General features: G+C 55.3%; 1 protein-coding gene and 1 long non-coding RNA gene across 2 annotated transcripts; one reads left to right on the top strand and one right to left on the bottom strand.

Moving 5' to 3' along the window:
• The first annotated feature begins 3,022 nt into the window (after window positions 1-3,022).
• Window positions 3,023-16,751, top strand: CLEC2L (C-type lectin domain family 2 member L). Its single transcript, XM_032305517.1, has 5 exons — window positions 3,023-3,650; window positions 10,794-10,868; window positions 13,054-13,220; window positions 14,063-14,163; window positions 16,064-16,751. The coding sequence occupies exons 1-5, from the start codon at window positions 3,461-3,463 to the stop codon at window positions 16,173-16,175; spliced, it is 645 nt and encodes a 214-aa protein (XP_032161408.1). The 5' UTR covers window positions 3,023-3,460; the 3' UTR covers window positions 16,176-16,751.
• Window positions 6,455-9,023, bottom strand: LOC116569339. The gene is made up of 2 exons (XR_004276984.1): window positions 7,495-9,023; window positions 6,455-6,923 (listed from the first exon to the last, which is right to left on the bottom strand). It is a non-coding gene; the product is annotated as an uncharacterized LOC116569339 (long non-coding RNA).
• Window positions 16,752-20,839: the final 4,088 nt, after the last annotated feature.

Raw genomic sequence — 20,839 nt, 5'->3', positions numbered from 1 at the left:
TCCCTCCAAAGACCCTTTGCATCCCAAATCTAGGCCCCCTCTGTTTCCAAAAAGGGGTAAAGTCCCCTGACTTGCGCTCTCAGAGCCAAGCCCTCTGCTTCCCTTTCCTTCTGAAGGTCTTAGCAGCCTCTGCTCCTGACCAAGGCACATGGAAGTGAGCTCTGCTTTGCCCAGACTGGGCTAGCCCAGGCAATTGCCTCTCAGTAAAAACCTCAGCCAGGTCACAGATTACACGCACGCAGCGTTCATCCCATGAGGCAAAAATTCTAACACGGATGCACTGAACGCAACTTAAAGGTGGAACCTTGTTGGTGGGTGTTTAATGAAAATGTGCAGGTACTCAATTAAGCTTTCAGAAGGACAGAAAACAAATAAACAGAGACTTCTTTCCACCATCCACACCCCAGTGCCACTGTACAGAGATAAACACCCGTTCACTGTTTCTCGTGTATTCTTGCAAAAATGTTCACACAAGCACACACTCACACACATCTTGGTAGACACAAATGAGTTATACATTATACACACTCTCCTGCATACTGCTTTCTTCTAACTTAATTTATCTTGGAAGATTGTTCCCAATCAGCATATGCTGACTGACCTTATTCTTTTTAAACAGCTGTATACTATTCTAAATATACAGCATATAATTTTTTGTTTTTCTTGCCAGCAGGCTCTCCTCTTCCTTCAGGAATATCAGCCTACCTTTCCTTTGGGGAATCATCTTTTCCTTCCTGTCAGTCCCGTGACTTGGATGGGGATGGTTCTGACCCCATCTCTGGCTTGGACATATGGCCTGGACCTTACCGTAATGATTGAGTCAGTGATGGACACGTGACCCTCGTTAGGGCAATGCCAGCCATGGCATGGACTTTATTCAAACTGTTAAGGAAAGAGAAGTCAGTAAGAGACAGAGATAGGACTGTGACTTGAGCAGTAGATGGTTTTGTGACCATTCCACTGCCTTAGAAGCGCCCCCAAATCCCAAGGGAATTGTGTTACCAGAGACACTGGCATGTGACTCGCAGTGGCTGGTGTGAGCTAACCCCCTCCCTCTCCCCTCCCTGCCATCTCCAAGCCCTGCTGCACCAATGAGAAGCAGACTGTGCCTCGGCCCCCAGGAGCAGAGAGGATGATGTGGGGATTCACCAGCTACCGCCTTGCCCCCCCTTATTGCCGTGGTCACATCCTTTATTTAATTCTCATGGATTCTCATCCTTCCTGAGGACAATCTTTGGAGTAGCTTGGGAAAACCCTGGGCTGTGCCAAAATCTTTGCTGCTTCAAAGATTTATTCACCATGATCATCTTTTTTTTTTTTTTTTTTTTTTTTTTTTTTTTTTTAAAGATTTTATTTATTTATTTGACAGGCAGAAATCACAAGTAGACGGAGAGGCAGGCAGAGAGAGAGGAGGAAGCAGGCTCCCTGCTAAGCAGAGAGCCCGATGCGGGCCTCGATCCCAGGACCCTGAGATCATGACCTGAGCCGAAGGCAGCGGCTCAACCCACTGAGCCACCCAGGCGCCCCCATGATCATCTTTTGATGTACGCAGTCTGCGGAGCTAACCAAGGGCAGGCTCATTTCCTGGGCCGTAGTATCATCGGCGGTGTGTCTCACATTCAGCTCTGGGATTGGAAAATCTCTTGCCCAAAGTCTTTTGATGATCCCCACTATTTCCCACTCCGAACATTCTATTTGTGTGCTCCACTTGGGGGTCACAGATATGGGCTAGATATTAGGGCATGGCTGAGGATGAAAAAGATTCCAAGTCATCACCTGGCCTGAGAAGGGGCTGATGGAAGAGGCTGGATCACAGGCATCACTGGGAACCTGTTGGTAAAAAAGGGGGGGGGGCAGAGCAGGGGGAGTGGTCCTTTCCTGCTGGGAAGACTTGTTCCAGCAAGATGAGCCATGGGCCAGAGAGAAACACTTGACAGAAGGGAGGCTCTGCCCCAGCAGAGAAACATTTCTTCAGTAGAAAGATATCTGCCCCCCAACCGGGTCCCGCTGCCTTCCTGAACCCAAAGAAGAAGGACCTTGAAGACCCCGTGGCTTGAGCAGAGTAGCAGTGAATCGTACAGCAATACTCACATGGACTTGGCAATGAGAATTTGATTGTTGACAGCCAAGAATAAACTCTGTGAAGGAGACTATGCCAAAATACAACCATGCAACAAAATATGTTCAACTACCAGTATTTAGTTTTTCTTCTTTTTGTGTGGTTTTACAATTTTTCACTTTATTCACTTATGTAAAGTGAAATGATTATAAATAATCTGTTCCTAGCCCTATTTCTGCCAAGACCTAGGACCTCCCTGGTGTCCCACAGTGATGGGCATCCGGGCTGCAGATCTTAGGTGATTTTGTGGACTTGTGGGCATGCACCAGTGTGGTGGGAAGGCAATTTGGTTTCTCAAGCCCAATCCAACGGAATAAACCGAGAAGCCTACAGCTTGTACACAGATTAAGCTCTCATTCCAATGGAAAAACAGGAGTTGAGGATGAGGAAACAGATGTGGGATTGGGATGGGAGAGGGAACATTCAGGGGAAGGGCCTCAGGTGACTGTTTGTCAGTCAGGGAGGGAGAACAGGTGGAGTGAAGGTCATTGAGGAAGCCCGGGCCTGGGAGTGAGAAAACCCACCATCCACACACCTGCCCGATGCAGCCTTCAGAAATGCCCTTGACTTCCAGTTTTCAACCTAAACCGGGGAGGTGGTCAGCTCATGTCTGTAAAAGTCCCTGGCGCTTAACGGATGCTCTCCAACCTGAAATGGTGCCCCACCTGTCCCCATCAGACCTTTGCTCTCTCCTTTGTCTCCTGGATCAAGGGTCTGGGCCAAGTGACAGCCCTACCCCTCTGCTCCAGCTCCAGCTCCAGGACGCCAGAGGAAAGCCCCTCATTTTCCTGAAGTCTCGCTGCACCATCCCTGTCAACTTTGTTTCCATTTTACAGAGGACAGGCCGGAGGCTGGGAGGGGCAGCCGGCTTAGAGGACAGGTCTCCGGGCTCCAGGATCCGCGCTCCTGTCTCTGCAGCATCTGGCATCCCGCCGAGGGCGCGGGTGGCCGGCGGGGCCGTGGCTGTGGGGCTGTCCCTGCTCCTCGGCGCCTCCTCCCTCCCCGTCCCCCACCCGCACCCCTCCCTCCCTCCCCGCGCCACCCCGCCACCCCCGCTACCGCACGCCTCCACCCGCTCCTCCCCGTGGCCCGGCTCTGCGCGGAAGCTGCGGCTCGGCGAGGGCAGGCGCGGCGCGCACAGCCGGCGGAGGCGACAGCGACCGGACACAGGGCGTCCGGCGCGGGGAACCGGGCTCAGCCCCGGCCTGCGCGAGCCGCGGCCCTCGTCCACCCGAGGCCGGCCTGGGGGGCCCGCAGGGCGCGCGGAGCGCCGAGTGCGCGTCGGGCTGGGCCCCGCACCCCGGCGCAGGAGCGCGGGCGCGGCGCGGCGGAGCGCGGGGCATGGAGCCGTCCCGGGAGCCCCCCGCGCGGACCCGGCCGCCGCCGCCCCCAGCCGCCCGGCCCGCGCCCGCCCCCGCCGCGCCCAGGCCGCGCTCGCCTGCGGAGGTGGAGGGCCGAGGTCCCGAGGGGCTGCTGAGACGATCCGGGTCGGGTTATGAGGGCAGCACCAGCTGGAAGGCGGCCTTGGAGGGTAAGAGCCGAGCGACCCTCCATCACCCCCCGCGCCCACCCCCGGCCCCTTGGCCTCGGGACCAGGGTACCTGGGGACCTGGGAGGCGGGTCAGAGTCACCTTGGCCAAGCTCCCGGAGGGGAGGGCGGAGCGCCCGGGGAATTGACTTCAGGGCCCTCCGATGCCACATGGTGGAGGGAGTGGGGGATGTAGCTAGGGACCACCTATGGTTACAACCTTGACCCTACCTAGACAGCTAACTTATCTTTGACCTTGGGAGCAGGTTTCATGCTCTGAGCCCCAGTCTCCTCCAGAACTAAGACGGGGTGTCAGCTACTGAGCGGCTCTCATCTGATGGGCATGTTGAGAGGGCGGCTGAAATCTGTAGTAGTGGAAAGGTTTGGGCAAAGTGACAAAAGCTCTAAGCCCAGAGATGATGCCATGCCCCGTGGGAAGTTGGGTGGGGGGAGGGTGCTGGTGGTGATGGGGACACATAGGGAGGGGAGATGTCGAGAACATGCCTTAGGCTCTTCCTTGCAAGGTCATGAGTGCCACATACCCCTTCCAGACAGATGGGCTCAGGGAGTGGCCCCTGGCTAGGGGGTCACTAGTACAGTACAGTTACTAGTACAGTACACTAGTACAGGGAGCAGTAACCAAGTGGAAAATAGATTTCAAGTTCATGAGTTCTTCTGGAGAACTTTGTGGCCCCTGGTGGTGTGTGGTGTGGGAGATGCTGCAGCTGGCCTGGGAGAGTGCTGGCCTTCTGGGTCCTCCTGACAGCCCCAGTCCAAAGGCTGAGGATCTGGGCAGTATTAATCAGGGAAGCCCAGAGCCGGCGTCACCCAACCCACAGGGACAGAGTCTTAGAACAGGAAGGCTTCCTGGAGTAGGTGATGTCTTAGGTGTGGAGAGAAGACAGGGTGCGCCAGGCTCAAGGACTGACACGTTCAGGGACCAGGGGGCTGGGACTAGCCTGTCCCTTGTGTCAAACCGAACTCTGGAGTACTAGGATGGGGGGAGGGGTGCGAGGAGATGCATCTGGAGATGCATCTGGAGGGCCCAGACTGCGGATGGCCACCCAGGCTTTGCCAAAGAGTTTGGACTTTGTTCGGCAGGTGGTGTTGAGAGGTTTTAAGCCTAGAGTGAGCCAGTGGGTTTGCCCTTGGAAGAGTGGCCAGGTTGGTGAGGAAGGTGGGGTGGTGGCTGGGGGTGGGGGTGGTCGAGGTGGGAGAGGTGGGCGAGGCCTAGCCATTACTTGCCAGCGCAGGTGCCTTGTCGCGGAGGGAGAGGTGGGCACAGGAATGCCAGCTTTCCACCCAGAGGCTAGAGGGCCAAGGGTGTGGACAAACTCTGCGCTGACTCTGGAGGGAGGGGCAGTCCCACGCCGGGATGGTGATCCCGGACAAAGGAAGCAGAGATGTTGGATCACGGAGTAGAAGAGCCGTTGCAGGCTGGGAAGAGTTGAGCTGAATAAAGGTGGACAAACCCCTCTCTCTGGCGGGCATTGTTGGATCTGCCTGTGATCCCCGCTTCCCTGCTTCCCTCCCGCCCAAGTTCTTTCTTGAAGTTGCTCACACCTTTTGCTGGTATGTCTTCATTCACTCCTGAGCGCTCCTGCAGGGTCTGCCCTAACCTAACGCCAGCCCCCTGACGGTTAGGACTACTTCAGGGGGGATGTGGCCTCTTTCAATGCCTCTCTGGCTTGCTGGTTCCTATTTTACCTCCTGCCCCGACTTTGACCCATTCTGCTTCCTGCTCCTCGCCGGCGCTGGGCCAACCACCTGCAGTTAGGCTGAAGAAGGCAGGAAAATGGCCCAGTGACAGGCTCCTCCACCCCAGCAGAACCTAGCTGCTCCGTGCTTCGTGCCTACTTGTGTCCAGCCTTCCAGCCTTGTCTTGCCTGTCCCGGTGCGGCTCTTTACCAGGTCTGGCTCTGTGTCTCCTGCCACCTCTGGTTCTCCCCATGGGCTCCCAGCAGCTGCCCACCCTTGATGCCTGTGGTCCTCGAGGGCTCAGCATCTGAAGCTTATGGACGTTTATTTACTTTTTTTTTTTTTTTTAAGTAGGGTCCGTGCCCAGCTCAGAGCCCAACATGGGGCTTGAACTCACCACCCTGAGATCAAGACCTGAGCTGGGATCAAGAGTTGGTAGCTCAACTGACTGAGCCACCCGGCATGCCACACCCCAGCGCCCCCCAGCCATGGGCTTTTTCTACAGTAGTTTTAGCATCTGGGGTCTGAGTCCAGGGTGTTCTCCTCCACTGGTGCTCTGAGGGTCTGCTGGGTGTTCCCTTGGCCCTTCCACCTCCTGCCAGAAGAGGGGAGCTCGGGGACCGGGACTGGTCTCTCCAGGGTGTCACCCTGTGGACAGAAATCACAGGACTCGGACCGAGGCAGGTTGGTGAGGCACAAAGAACACAAAGTCTGGGGCTGGGTAAACCCACCGTCCGCCACCATGGGCTGGCAGCTTTTCAAACTCATTTGAGCCTCAGTTTCCTTATGTACCAAACTCGTGAATGATTTCTGCCTCTCAGGGCCGCACAGAGGGGTAGGCTGTGCAGGTGACCCCTCTCGCCAGCTCTCTGCGCCTGTGATGAGGGAGCTCAGGTGAAACACTTGGACTTCTGGTCTACCTACCTTGAGTCGGCTTCCCCACTCCAGTCTGAAGTCCGTGTAATGAGCCCGGTCGGCTGACACTGAGAAACACCCGGGCTGGGGTGACGGGTCTGCGGGTCTGGGAACGAACGGCTGTGTCGCCCTTGCTTAGCCAAGTACCTGTCTTGAGACAAGTGGGAGATTTTTGGACTTGACCAAGCTAAACATTAAGGGGCCCTGAGCTCCTTTATTTCCAAGCAGCTGACATCGCAGAAGCATGTGTTGCGTGCCGGAGCCCGGGCTGGGGGCTTTCACGATACTGTCCCATTTAATCCTCACACATACCCTGCTGGGGCTGGTGAGTGTTCTGCAGGTGAGGAAACAGACTCGGAGGGGCCAAGTGTCTTGCCCAAGGACACAGGTTGGTTGCTAAGGTGTGTCTGCCACAAAGGCCCCCTGCCCTGAGAGTTCTTGTTTCATCCCGCGTGGACCAAGGATTCTGGGCTTCGTGAGGCTCGTTGGACAAAACTGAAGTGTGTTTGGAACACGTGTAGCTCTCCTGCCTGTGCTCCCCTGCCATCTCCAGCCTGGACATTTTTTCCTTCCTCATGGGTTAAGTGAAATGGAGAACTTCTTCAATTTAAACCGGGATTAGAGCTCAGGACTCCATGACTTTTCTTAGGTGAACAATTAGCTCTATAAATAGAAAAACAAACAGAAGTTCTCCTGATCAAGACTTCTCTCCTGGTGGCTGTTCACTTTTCCTTCCACCTGCCCCCCAGCCGAGGGGGAGGGGCTGGGAAAGATGACCCAGCGCTTCGGCCTGGGTTCTAGAAAGACTGGGGTGACTGGAGATGGGGATATTTCTGGTATCGGGGGTGGGATGGAGAAGAGTGGCCTGGAGGCGGGGGGTATGGCAGGGGACAGAGTGATTCTGCATATCGCCAGGCTATAGATTTTCCAGGGCTCACCGATTCTGAATTTTTAATGTTGAAAGTTTCTTGATTAGGCATCAACCCACAACTTCCTGATCAAAACCACACACATGCATTTAGCAAAGTCTTTTAAAAATTTAAAAATTACCCAACTCTACATTTGATAGTTTCAAAGAGTCACGACTATGCTCACCAGACTGTGGCTCTGATAACTGAGAGAGGTCAGCGGTGAGTCTCTTCTGGGCCCTGGATGTGAGGGTGAGGGGTCATCTGTCTGGGTTGGGAGCCAGATTCTCAGCGGGCCCTGCTGACATGACGCTTACATCGCCTACCTTTATAAACACAAGCTACTGCGTCCTCCAAGTCCGACTCTTGTGGACCATTGCCTAGAAGGAATGATAATTGAGTTAGACACATCTTCTAGCTTGAGCAGTATCTCCCCCTGCTCTCCCAAAGAACTGTGTTGAAGAAGCTGAACCACCAGCTCCTGAGAATGGGACCTTATTTGCGAATATGGTCACTGCAGCTGTGACCAGTGAAGACAGGCTCATGTTGGAGTGGGTATGCTCCTAATCTCATAGGACTAGTGTCCTTATAAGATGACAGTCAGAAAGACAGAGACACCCAGGGAGGTTGTGGGATGAAGAAGGCGGAGCCTGGAATAAGGGGACTGCAAACTGGGATGAGGAAGGTCACCAGCAAACCCTCAGAAGCCGGGAAGAAGTGAGCAAGGACTTCCTTCGTCTTTGGAGGGACTGCGGCCCTGATGGCGCCTTGACTGGGGACTTGTGGCCTCCAGAAGTGGGAGACAAGAAATTTCCAGTGTTGTAAGTCATCTAGTTTGTGGGGTTTGTTACCACAACCCTAGGAAACGAATACGACCTTGTTTTGGATTGTCCGTCCCCACAGCCATCTTCTGCGAGGGCAGCAGTGAGCAACGAGTCGGGACTCCCTCGAGTGTCCTTTTTCTGTCCCCGGTGCTGTGTCCAGAGCAGTTGTCCCCAGGAAAGAATGAAGAGCTCCTGGGTTCTGGTGGTGTTGGAGAAGCACATGCAGATTCCCAGCACATTTTTCCTCTTTCCTTCCGGAAGCCCGCTGATACGACAGTAAAGAGATTTTTAAAAGGCTCTAAGGACAACAAGAAGAGAGAAGACAATAGCCTTGAGTTAGGCATCAAGGAGGAGTAGCAACTGCTTCCACTGACCTGAGAAGGCTCAGAAAGCCAAGGAGCAACCTGAGTCACATGCAGGGGCCCCCGAAGTATGGAGATGGGGGGCCCCAGTCATCATGGCAGTGAGTGAAGAGAGGTCTGGAACAGGAGGGCTGGTTGAACATTTTAGAAAGGGTCCAGTTGCCAGGGTCTCTTCCCAGTCCTGGTAGGAGCCTGGAGCTAAACTTGAGAGAGGGTCTCTAGAGGACAGGACATTTGGGGACAAAAAATTAAGGCGACATTTACATAATGAAGCTTAGGATGACCTCTCAGCCTCTCTTGGTTAAGCCCACACTCTTCAGGAGGGAAACAGAAGAGTCTTCTCCAGGAACTCTGGCCCACCCGAGAAGAAAAACCCCAGAAGGTTAGCACTCACAGCACCTTGAAGACCAGCCCAGCCTGGTCACTCTACTGAGACCCCAAAGCCGATAAGCCCCTCCCCAGTCTCGGAGGCTCCAATGGACTCTTTCCTCCTGCCTTAACCAGGAGCAAATCACCAAGCATCTCCAGACATCTGAGGAACCTCGACGACATGGAAACTAGAGCCCAAAACAAATGATGAGAAAAAAACAAAACAAAACAATTTAGAGGGAAAAAGAGACTACGCAGGGAGAAATAAGCTTTCTGCCCACCTCTTCTCTCCTCCCCCTCCAAAAAACCATCAGTAATATCCTCAAAGAGATAAGAGAAAATATGGCATCATTTTTGGAAGAGATTTATTTATTTACTTTAGGGGCAGTGGGGCAGAGAGAGTCCCAGGCAGACTGTGCTGAGCACGAGTGTGGAGCCCGAGGTGGGGCTGTGTCTTACCGCGCGGAGGTCAGGACCTGAGCCCAAACCAAGTCAGACGCACAACTGACTGCACCACCCAGGAGCTCCAGTATGGCGTCATTAGAAGCAGGATGCTGAGGCTGCTGGCAAAGGGAGATTCTAAGGTGGTGGCGAGCTAAGGCAAAATCAGACCGTCGCAGTAGAAGGTTCTGGGGGCCGCTGCTTCAAGAACATTGTTATGGAGTGGACGTTCATGTCCTGTGTGTCAATCAGCAGATGAATGGATAAACAACAACAGTAAATACACATATATGCATATATACATATGCGTATATTCATACAATGGAATATTACTCAGCCATAAAAAGGAATGTCATTCTGACACACGGTACAACATGGATGAATCTTGGAAACATTAAGGGAAATAAGTCAGACACAAAAGGACAAATATTGTATGATTCCACTCATATGAAATCTCCAGAATAGGCAAATTCACAGAGACAGAAAGTAGATTAGAGGTAACCAGGGGCTGGGGGAGATGGGAACCAGGAGTGAAAGCTTAATCAGTACTGAGTTTCTGTTTGGGTGGGTGGTGAGAAAGTTTAGCAAAGAGACAGTGGGGATAGTCGCACAACATCATGAATGGAATTAATGCCACTAATTGTGCACTTAAAAATGGTTTATAAAGGGGTGGCTGGGTGGCTCAGTGGGTTAAAGCCTCTGCCTTCGGCTCAGGTCATGATCCCAGGCTCCTGGGATCGAGCCCCACATCGGGCTCTCTGCTCAGCAGGGAGCCTGAATCTCCCCTCCCCGCCGCCTGCCTCTCTGCCTACTTGTGATCTCTGTCTGTCAAATAAATAAATAAAATCTTTAAAATCATTAAAATGGCAACTTTTAAGTTATGTCTATTTTATGACAATAAGAAAAACCTAAATAGGGGCACCTGGGTGGCTCAGTCCATTAAGCGTCTGCCTTCTGCTCAGGTCATGATCTCAGGATCCTGTGGTCGAGGCCTGTGTGGGGCTCCAGGCTCAGCAAGGAGCCTGCTTCTCCCTCTGCCCCTCCCCTCTGCTTGTGCTCTGTCTGTTTCTCTCTCTCTCACTTGGTCTCTCTCTTTCAAGCAAATAAAATCTTTTAAAAAAAGAGAGAAACTTAAATAGAGCCAATGTCTAAAATCTAAAAGGGTTCTTCCATTAAAAAGAAAATAAAAATTTTCAGTGATAACAAAGAAACATATAAAAATTAAAAAGGGGGACGGCAAGGGATCGGGGGAGGTTTTGTGAAGAGGATGGAAGGCGGGGGTGGGGTGGGATTCCAGGGGTAGCAGTGGAGGAGAAGAGCTCTGGGGGCAAGGACCCAGCCCCTTGGGCTGTGAGGACGGGCCGGGTCATTTCAACGTGAAACCGGGAGCAGGTGGAGAAGCAGCAGGAGGCAAGAACTGGAAAGCTCTTAGGCCCAGAAGGCAGCTAGTGCAGAGGCTCAGGGGAAGGGTTTTAGGCTCCGGGGTCATAGATTCTGACCTGCCCCCCAGAATGGCGGCCTGGCTTCAGCCAGTGGCAGATTCCCGCGGTATCAGGACCTGGGGCTTGGCAGTGGGGCGTGGTGGTGGGGTGGGTGACCGGACACTGAACCGCTTCTTTCTCTCCTCAGACACCACCACACGTCTCCTGCTGGGGGCCATCGCGGTCCTTCTGTTCGCCATCCTGGTGGTGATGAGCATCTTGGGTGAGCATGTGCGGGCTGAGAGCACCCACCCCGGCAAACTCGGGTCTCCCTTGGTAAAGAAAGGTTCCAGACATACCACATATTCCGCGGGGCCCAAAGCCTAGAAAACATTGTGCTGTTTCTAGGTGATAGTTTAGCGAAAGATGATATATTCACATGACAACTCTCTGTGTCCCCTTTACTAAGTCATGTGGGGGCGTGGCTGGTGGCTTCAGTACCATTCTGTACGCGCTGCGAGGACGCAGAGCCAACTTGAGGTGAGTGAGACAGGCACTGCTTCTTGGAGGAGACGGTTTGGGGACAATGCCGGTAAAGATCACGGTCATTCATTTAACGAACATTCGCGGAGCCCTGCTGTGTGTTAGGCCCCCTAAATGCAGAGGATAGAAAACAAAAAAAGAAAGGATGAATGGGACACCACCTCCCCTGCCCAGTAAGGAGGTGTCACGGGTAGGGGGCTCCCCACGGGGGGACCGTAAGGGAGAAAGGAGTAAAAGAAACGGAACCCTTCAAGGACAGGCAAGGCTCTAGGACTGGGAGATTGGGCTGCTTTTTATGGATTCAAGTCCAAGTGTGTGGTGCATTCCGAAGGGTTTGCAAAGTGGTTTCAGTACCTCTGTCTTTAATCTTTGAGAAGCACCCAGAGGCGGGCGCCGTGGAAGGGGAGAGAAGTCCAGTGACAGCTTTAGCTCCCACCAAATCCTCCCCTTCGGGCATGCACATTAATCAGAGGATCTATAAGTGTTTCGAAAAGAATATGGTGACCACCGGTGCCAGCTTGGATTCATGTAGAATAATCACGACAAATTAAATGGGTTTCCTTTTGTCCTCACGCTAGGTTGGGGAGGTCAGAGCAATGCGAAGAGAGAGTGTATTGTGATTTTCATAAAGCAGCTGAAATGTACCCACGCCATGGACAAGACTCCCAGTGGTCTCGCGGCTCACTGAGCAGACAGGCTGGACTGTCGATTATTCAACTGGTGTCGGTGTGGCTGTAGGTCTCTCAGGGCTGGGGTACCACGGGCCAGTTCTTGGCTCTGTCCCTGTCTGCACTGTAATCAAACACTTGTATGGAAACAAAAAGACACTGATGTATTTTGTAGGTGATACAAGGATGCTCAGGGTGACAGATGAAGGGTGCTTAATATGAGAGGTGGGAAAAAAATCAAGACTATAATCTATCTTTCAAAACGCAAATGAGCCAACGTGAATGAGATAAAGGTGGAAGAAATAAAAATAAGACCTTCGGACAGATTCAAAAGGTGACTGATACCTGTTCTGGACACAGGGGAGAGCTGGCTTGGAAACAGATCCCATGAAAACAATCGAAGGGTGTGTTCCGCCCGCCCAGGGAAGTGCACGTCTGCACGTACCCGCCGATTCCTTTCCTGGAAGCGGTCTGCAGACTGGCAAGCCGGCAGCCACTGGAAGGAGTGTGGCCGTCACTGTTGCTGGGCCTGGGGCCACAACTGGCATGTTCCAGTCTGTTCTGGAGGCAGCATTTGGCCGATGTGGACACATCGCAGTGAGCCAGGCAGGATGGAGAAGAGTGTGGACAGTGTCCCCTGCAAGAAACTGTGGAAGAGAGGGTGTCTGTTTAAGCCTGGACGAGGGGAGGCTGGTGAAGGTGGGCCGGGCTTGCTCTGGGTCACTCAGAGGCCGATCCTAGGTCTGTATGGCTGGGTCCCAGAGAGGCAGGTGGGACTCAGACCTGAGAAAGAACTTGACATCAGCGCAGTAGTGGACCAGGTTGAACTGTTAGCTAATGAGGGTGTGGCCAATGAGATCAGACCCTTGGAGCCTGCCGAGGGTTCCCACTGTGGAGAGCGTGTACACGTGGCCTCCAGGTCCTTCCTAAATCTGTGTTTCTGGGCTTACATACCCCAGGGAGTCTGGGGAGAGAGAGGAGCTCTTGACCCAGGGCTGAAACTGCTGGCACTTCCCCTTGGCGGTCACGCCCCTGCCAATCTCCTCAGTTTCCCTGTTTATTGGGTCACCAACCTTCTCCCCTGCCGGGCACCGTGAGAGGGGCTCGCCTGGGGAGACGGCTGCCCGAGGCACCCCCGGAGGGCACCAGCGTTTGGCAGGTGGAGGGAGCATTGGGTCACCGAGTGGGATTCCTGAGGCGGGAGCCAGGCATGCTGTCAGATATGAGTCCATCCCCTCACCCCCGTCTCCCCTGCAGCTTCCAAGGGCTGTATCAAGTGTGAGGCACCCTGCCCGGAGGACTGGCTACTCTACGGAAGGAAGTGCTACTTCTTTTCTGAGGAGCCGAGGGACTGGAACACAGGCAGGCAGTACTGCCACACCCACGAGGCTGCGCTGGCTGTGATTCAGAGCCAGAAGGAGCTGGTGAGCGCTGGGCCGGGGGTGACCTCTGGGGACAACCCCACTCCTAGGGTGTGGCGTCCCTTGCGACATGTTTCCAGAGCATGCGCAGCATGGGGTGTGCTGGTGAGCTCCGTGGGGTCCGAGCACGTCTCCAAGGGGCTCCTGTTTCCACCGCCATGGTGAAGGCCAACGATTTCAATCCAAGGCTGGCTTGCTGAGCCCAGCTCAGTATCCTAAAGTGTGAGCATCACCAATTATAAATGCCCTTGTGAATGAGGAACACACTGGCACCTTCTAAGCGTCCAAATCAGGGCGTGAGCTCCCGCTGAACACCCAAAACAGTTTTCTCAGTAGGAAAGCGCAAGAAACACAATGAATGAGTCTGTTGATCTGTTTTGGATTTTGAGGGTAGCAGTGGTATGGAAATTCAAAGTGGCAGGTAATCGCAAAGTCACTTCTGCTTGTCTCTGATACACAGTGTAGTAGTATCTCCCTGCTGCAGAGAAGGCTGAGAAGCCAAATGAACGTTGCAATCTGTCCCAAATAATCCATTAAGTGGGCAATCCCAGGCTTCCTGCCAATCAGGAACACTGACTGGTTGGCTGGACCACAGAGCTAGGAAGACAAACCTTGTCCAAGGCTTCCTGGTCCAGTGGGCACGCTCGCAACTGCTGGGAGAGGGGTCAGCGTGAGTGCTGGGCGCTCGGTGACCCCAGCTCCTTATTTGCAGGACGCAGTGAGGGATCCCCCTTTCAGGGTCTTTATATCCCGGGAGCCAGTCTTCTCAGCTGAGGTTAGTCCAGGGATGTATGAACAGTTAGGAAACCACAGATGACTCGGGTTTCCCTCTTTCCTTGATACAGGAATTTATGTTCAAGTTCACACGGAGGGAGCCCTGGATTGGCCTGCGCAGAGTCGGGGATGAATTCCACTGGGTCAACGGCGACCCGTTTGACCCGGACACGTGAGCTGAGGCTTCATCTTCTGGCTGCTGATCTTAGGCTAGGGGAAGCCTGGCCCCCCGGACACAGCCTCATGAGGGAGAACCAGTGGGTTTGTGCTAGCTAGAGCTCTAACCTCCAGGGTCAGCAGCGTGTGACCGAGAGAATGATAATGAAGACGGCTTTACTTCTCTCCCTCTCCGCTAATGTCCAGCCTGGTTTGGCGGCTCCACTGTATGGCTCTTTCCATCTTGTGGCTCCCCGTCTGGGGAGCGGCTCGTCTGTGTGGCTCCGTGTGGCTCAGAGGAGAGAGAAGACAAGACCCAGATGTCCCTTGGCGTTGGCCAGAACTTAGCCCCATGACCACAGCTGCCTGCTGGGGAGGGTTGGGATGGAGCCTCTATTCTGGGCAGCCGGTGTTGCCCAAACATTAGTCCTATGGAAGAAAGGGGCTCTGACGCCGGGGTACCGTGAGCACTCCCTTAGAGAAAACAGCACCTGAGGATGCTGGCGGTGTGAGCAGTGGTGGGGTTGCTTGTGTGGCCCAAGGGGTGTGGACTTGAGAGTGTGGTGGGGTGGCAGGTGTGTGATGACAGGGACTGATTTGTGGAGTGCTGGTGGCAGGGGACGTGCGTGGTGGGGGTGGTGACTGTGTGTATGGGGGGAGCAGTCCAGGCTTAGGGGAGCACGGTGGGGGGCATACAGGGGAACAAGAACCTCAGTTTCTAGTCCAGCCCCTAAGGCTGGAAGCATAGGCCCTGAGGAGCTGAGGGGCGGGGTACAGCGGCTCACCTGAGGATGATGATGCAGGAGGGACCCCAAGGCAGGAGAAGTGGGAGGCACCCAAGACCCCCAGCCCTCCACCATGGCTGGGAGCTGGTGATCAGCCACTTTCCCATCCAAGGCGGGCTTAGGGCTTAGCCTTCAGGTGACGAGCAATCTGTCAGCGTCTTCCCTTCTGGCTCCTGTGCCCTTCGTTGTGCACCCCCTCTTCGTCCTCATTGTTTCTTCCTTTTTTTCCTTTTCCTTTTCTCCTTCATCCCAGATCTATCCTTAGAGCTGCTGAGAAGTCTTGCACTTTCTGCCTCTCTCTCTCTTCTTCTGGAAGCTTCCTGCTCCCTGAACCTGGGAGAGCCCTGGAGGCTGGGGTCCCCAGTGTGCTCACCATCTGCCAACCAGAGGACCTTTAGGCGTGTTGCTCTGGCACTGTGGTGGTCCTGCCTGGCACCCCCTCTTGAGGTCATTCTGGTGTCCTCTTGTGAGACCCCGGCTCCAGCCCTGGCAGGGATGTCAGGTCAGGGTGACTAAGGTTGAGATGAAATCTTGAAATTCAAAAGGAAATGATTTTAGGTAGAAAGAACCCCCATCCCCCACATCTACTGATGACGACGTCAGCCAACACCAGGGTGAGTCAGGTCCGCTCCTATGAGATAGCTTCATTTGGCTCGTCTCTGCTGGGCTCTTCCTGTGCTGGACGCTGGGTGCTGTAGGGGAGCCCAGATGAGGGGGCATGGAGCCCACTGTGTGGGTGCTGACCGCCTGGGGGACAGGCAGGGACAGACGGACACAGGCCTCCATGTCCCACGGTGCAGGCAGCTGCTGTGGGGAGGGAGGCTGGGCAGAGGGTGGTCCTGACCCAGATTCTGACTCATGGGACGAGTGAGGGCTGGAAGGCTGCGGAAGCAGGATGGGAAAGCGCAGGGCGTGTTCAGGAGACGTCTGTGGGCATGCTCAGGATGGCTGGAGCCGTGGTGCACACAGCAGGCAGACAATGGGGGGACACATTAGAAAGTTCTGTAGGGGCTAAAGGTATTAGAAGGTGGATCCAGAGGGAGGGACAGGTCGCAGGGCCTCCAGGGCCACCCAAAGACGGGCTACGTGTGCCAGGTTGTAAGCGCCTGCTCTCTTGTCTTCTGGCCGCAGATTCCCCATCTCGGGCCTGGGAGAGTGTGTCTTCGTGGAGCCCACCAGGCTGGTGTCAACCGAGTGTCTGATGACCCGGCCCTGGGTGTGCAGCAAGACGGCCTACACGTGAGCGGGGTCAGGCCAGAGGCGGGCCTCCAGCTGGGCTCCGAGACCGGCCTGGCCCCAGCTCGTTTCCACAGCGAAGCAGTGGAGGGTGCCCTCCACCCCCGGCCCCTGGTGCAGGTCCCACAGCCCTGGCTCCTCATCTCTTTGGCCCCAGGCAGGTCCTGCGGCTCAGCTGTTAAATCCCACGTGCTCAGTAGTGTAGGCATTCCCAAGACACACACACGCACACGTATACACGCCTGCACAGGCATGCACACAGTCCCTTCTCAAGTTCAGAGTCCACTCTTGGTCACCCCAAGTCCCTCCCTGGCCCCACGCTGGAACATGTCTCCCCCACGCGGCCCTGGTGCTTGGAGGAAGGGTGGGCGCTGACGCAGACCGCGTTTCTGTCTGCACCGTCACTTCTCCCCGGGGATCTGGGGAGGCCGGCAGGCGGGCTTCCCCGGCCCCCTCTGTCCTCCCTCTCTGCCTGGCCCGGGGTTCTCAGGCAGGCTCCTGCTGTGTCTGTGGTGCTGTCATGTTGGTCACTGGCAGAATAAAGAGAAGACTGGCATCCAGAGGAATCGGCTGCCCTTTGTTCCAGGGTCATGGGTTGGGGGGGTGGGGGCAGAGGCACACATCTCTGGGGGCCTGTCTGCGGGGAGCCACCACTGAGATGCACCCGATCTAGCATGGCAGGTGATGACGTGTAGGAGCCGAGGACCAAAACCCATTCTGTGGCCTCAGGACCACTTAATGTGGCGGGGCTGCCGAGTTATTCTTAGAGGCTCGGGGATGTGCTCCGTCTGGGTCCTTCATCACTGTGCAACTCAAGATGACAAATTTATTCACATCACACCTACCACGTGCCAGAAACCACGCCACGCGTGGGGAGCAACAGCTTTATCCCCCAAGGAGCACACAGGGAGCAGAGGCAACAGCTTGGGAAGCACCAGAATGTTCTAGAACACACTTGAGGGATGGTTTATTCTGCCTCAGGGGAGAAGGAGGGTGAAGTGAGCAGGAGGATTAGCCGTGCAGAAAAGATGGTGTTCATGGGCGGGGGGGTAGGATAAGAGCGTGTGTAGGTCCTAGGGCCTCTGATCTTCCTTGATCTGCCTGGGGAGGAAATGGGGGTCCAACATTTCCCCTGGGCCTGTAGAGGCTCCAAGTGCCACCACCCCAACATACACACACACACCTGGAGCCCCAAAGCTCACCCTAGTGCGGCCCAGGCTTCCCCAGCCTCCTCTCAGTGCCCCGGGCTGGTTGCCCGCGAGCCGCGAGCAGGTGAATTTGGGTCCTGGCCCACTTTCAGAAAATAGCTCAGAGGGAAACCAGGTCCTGCTCTGCTCAGTCCTTTTACTGCTGGGTTTTCAGACAAAACTGTCAGCTTGGTTTTGTTGAACTTTCTGCCTGCTTTCCAGATATCTTAGTAGAATATGGACATTTTTGTGATTTTGTCTTTTGTCTTTAGTGGGAAAGCAGTGAGGAACCTGATGTAGAATAGAGAGGTGACAGCGACTCAGCATGGGGGTGGTGGGGCCCCGTGGGGGTGGCAGGAAGCCTACCACCTCCCCTGTGCGTTGGGAAGCCTGTCTGGGGGCTGAGGACTGAGGAAATGGTCAGCAGCAGCATCGGCTACTGGGGCGTGGGGGTTGCGGGGAGTCTCTCTCCCACTGATTCTCAGTCATGCACAGGCCATGGTCCCTCTTCCCCTCAAAGATGGCGAGGCTCAAAAGCCTTGTAGGTGGTACCCACAGAAATGTCCGAGGCAGGAAATGCTGCCACAGGGGGCGAGGGTCCCTAGCAGGGTCCAAAGGTCCGGAGGAGGGGTCACGGCCTGCCAGGGCTTCTGAGCTGTGCCCTTGTCCTGTGGTGGGGTGGAGGGGGCGCTCCGGTGGGGAGAGCTGAGCAGTGAGGGGGGCTGGGAAAGGAGCAGCGGGACGACAGGGATGGTGAACCCGTGGTATTCACATCCTACCTCTTACTCCGGTGTCCAAAGCCTGCCACCTGCGGCTTCCAAGTCTGCCCTGCCAGATAAGCTCTTCTGACCTTGGGTTTGTCCTGGGAACACACCACAATTTTAAATCAGTTTAGCGGCTAAAGGAACACTGACTCGGGGTCGCCAAGGTTTTCAGAGTTTTCCCATCTGGTGCCTATTAAGGAAGGAAGCACGAGACAAAAACCAAACACTGACACGCCAGAATCCAGAAACGTAGAGCATCCTTCCCAAGGTTAGACAGCGGCCAAGCTCCTCACTCCCCCACGTGGGCTGAGCCCGGGGGTTTGCGCGGCTGCGGGGCCCGGTGCTGTGCTCTTGGCGGCCACAAGGGGGCAGCACCGAGGGAGGGCACCCCGCCGGTTTCCGACCCTCCTCCCAGCCCTTCCCGCCCCCCACCGTCCCTGTCCCCCGCCTTCCCCAGGCCCCACTCCCGAGCCCCGTGCGAAGGTTCTTCCTTGCCGAGGCGTGCCCTGGCGTTGAGAGTGTGCTCACCTTGGAGCCTGGGCCGCCGCTCCCTGGGTGGATTTGAACCCAAACCCCAGTCCGGTCCTCGGTGACGCCCCGCAGCGGGCAGGGCCCCGTAGAAGGCTGAGGACTCACAGCAGGCACTCCTCAGACGGCCTCTGTGGAGCCGGAGGGCGACAGGGACGACTGGGTGAGCGTGCGCTGGGCCGCCAGGTCAGCCAGTGTCCCCCTCGCGCGTCTCCTCCCGGCGAGGTCGCACTGCCCGCCCGCGGTTACAGAGAGGAGCAGACTCAGAGAGGTTGAGGGACTGCCCCGCGTCACACAGCCACGGGGTGGTGGAGGCAGGGTTTGAATCTACCCCCACCCCACAGGTCCTTGGGAAGCCACTTGTGTGGCGGGCATGTCCCTTGCCCAGCCTGCTCTGAGGCCAGTTCTGGCGAGGGAGGATTGGGAGGGTGTCCGTGTGGGGGTGCGGGGCCACCCTGGCAAAATAAGGTGGATGCCCACAGGCAACTCTTTCTCGGGACACTTGTCTCCTTCATAGGATTTCATTCAAATTAACCACAGCTGGTGGGGGTGAGGCAAATGACTTCTGTCCTTTTCCTTTGTCAAGGTCGGGCTGGAGCCTCCCCCAGACGCCTTGGGGGAACCACAGCAGCTCCCTTCCCCCAAATCTCCAGCACTTTAAGACTGAGCATCTCCGGGGACCGGAGTCTCCCGGCCTTGTCGTCTGTGACTCCTCTCTGCACCATCTGACTGCGCCGTCATCTGATTGTAAACCGCTGGAGAGCAGGGATTGTGTTGGTGGCCTCTCCTGCCACACACGGCACCTGCTCCGAATATGGTTCCCATGACAGCAAGATTGCCCACAGCGCCTGGAACCCGTGTGCCACCGCCAGAGGGGGCAGAGGCTGGTGTGGTCACTGTTCTTTAAGCTTTGGTGGCTATGCTGTGGTTTTAGAGGGACAGCAGAGATGAATCTTTAATATGCTTTTTTGTAGACGTTTTATTTATTTGACAGAGATCAAGAGTAGGCAGAGAGGCAGGCAGAGACAGAGAGAGGAAGGGAAGCAGGCTCCCTGCTGAGCAAAGAGCCCGAGGCGGGGCTCGATCCTAGGCCCCTTAGATCATGACCTGAGCCGAAGGCAGAGGCTTAACCCACTGAGCCACCCAGGCACCCCTTTAATGTGCTTTGCTTCAGTTAAATGAGCTCACTCACATTCCCTCAGCGTGCACGTCCTGCCTGGGCTGGGGGGTGGCGGGTGGCCCAGTGCAGTGAGGGAGAGCTGCCTCAGCCTCCAAAATGTCCTTCACACACAGAGTCCGCAATGGGGACATGGCTGAGTGGAAACCAGGCTGACTGGGCTTGGCCGCTGAAGGTTCCCGGGCCCGCCAGGATAACCATGCTAATGTCACTGCGTCATTCTGTAAAACATGACCTGGTTTTCAGAAAGGCCCACTGTCTGCTGAGTGCTCACACCAGGAGGGGGTGGAGGTGGGCGAGGGACCTGCCCTTTCTCTCTTCTTGGTCTGTAGCGTATGGGACTCAAGGTGGGGGCATCGGGAAAGCCTCCTGCCACCTTCGTCAGAGATCCCTGCTCTCTGGAGGGGCAGCCTGGAGTGGACACATGCTGGATCTGGCTCCTGAGACTTGCCTGGGACTAGTCTGGGGCTGCCTCTACCGACCAGGAGGTGTGGAGCCTGGGCCACATTGCTAAGCCTCTCCGACCCCAGGCTTCACCTCCCTAAAGTAGAAATCGCACCTGCCCTGTCTCCCTCACAGTGTTTTGAGAACTGTACGGGTTAGATTTTCAGGGGTTAGAAATTATCTACCCCATTCTCACCACCCACGAGGCCCAGAGACGTTAAGTAACATCTCCAGGGTCACACAGATAGTGGCAGAGCTAGAACTCAGGTCTGGGGCCCTCCTGCTCCCTGTTTATACTCTTATCATTGCACGTGCCCTGCTTTATTTGTTTACTTGTTCATCATTCTTGCAGAAGTGTAAGTTCCTAGAGGGCAGAGGTCCACTCTCACACTCCTTTGTTTCTGCAGCATCTGGTACATACAGACGGTGCTCAATAAATATGCGTTGAACTAAACTAACCTTGACTGCTAGTTCCAGCGCTCTTTCCTCTACCCGTGCTGTCTCTGATCCTAGAAACCTGTACTTCCAGCTCAGTCTCCCACAAAGTATGAAAACTTGCAGATGTGTTGGA

The sequence above is a fragment of the Mustela erminea genome, chromosome 11 (assembly GCF_009829155.1).
Source record: "Mustela erminea isolate mMusErm1 chromosome 11, mMusErm1.Pri, whole genome shotgun sequence".
NCBI classification, from domain to species: Eukaryota; Metazoa; Chordata; class Mammalia; order Carnivora; family Mustelidae; genus Mustela; species Mustela erminea.
This window is presented reverse-complemented; position numbering and strand designations above follow the sequence as displayed.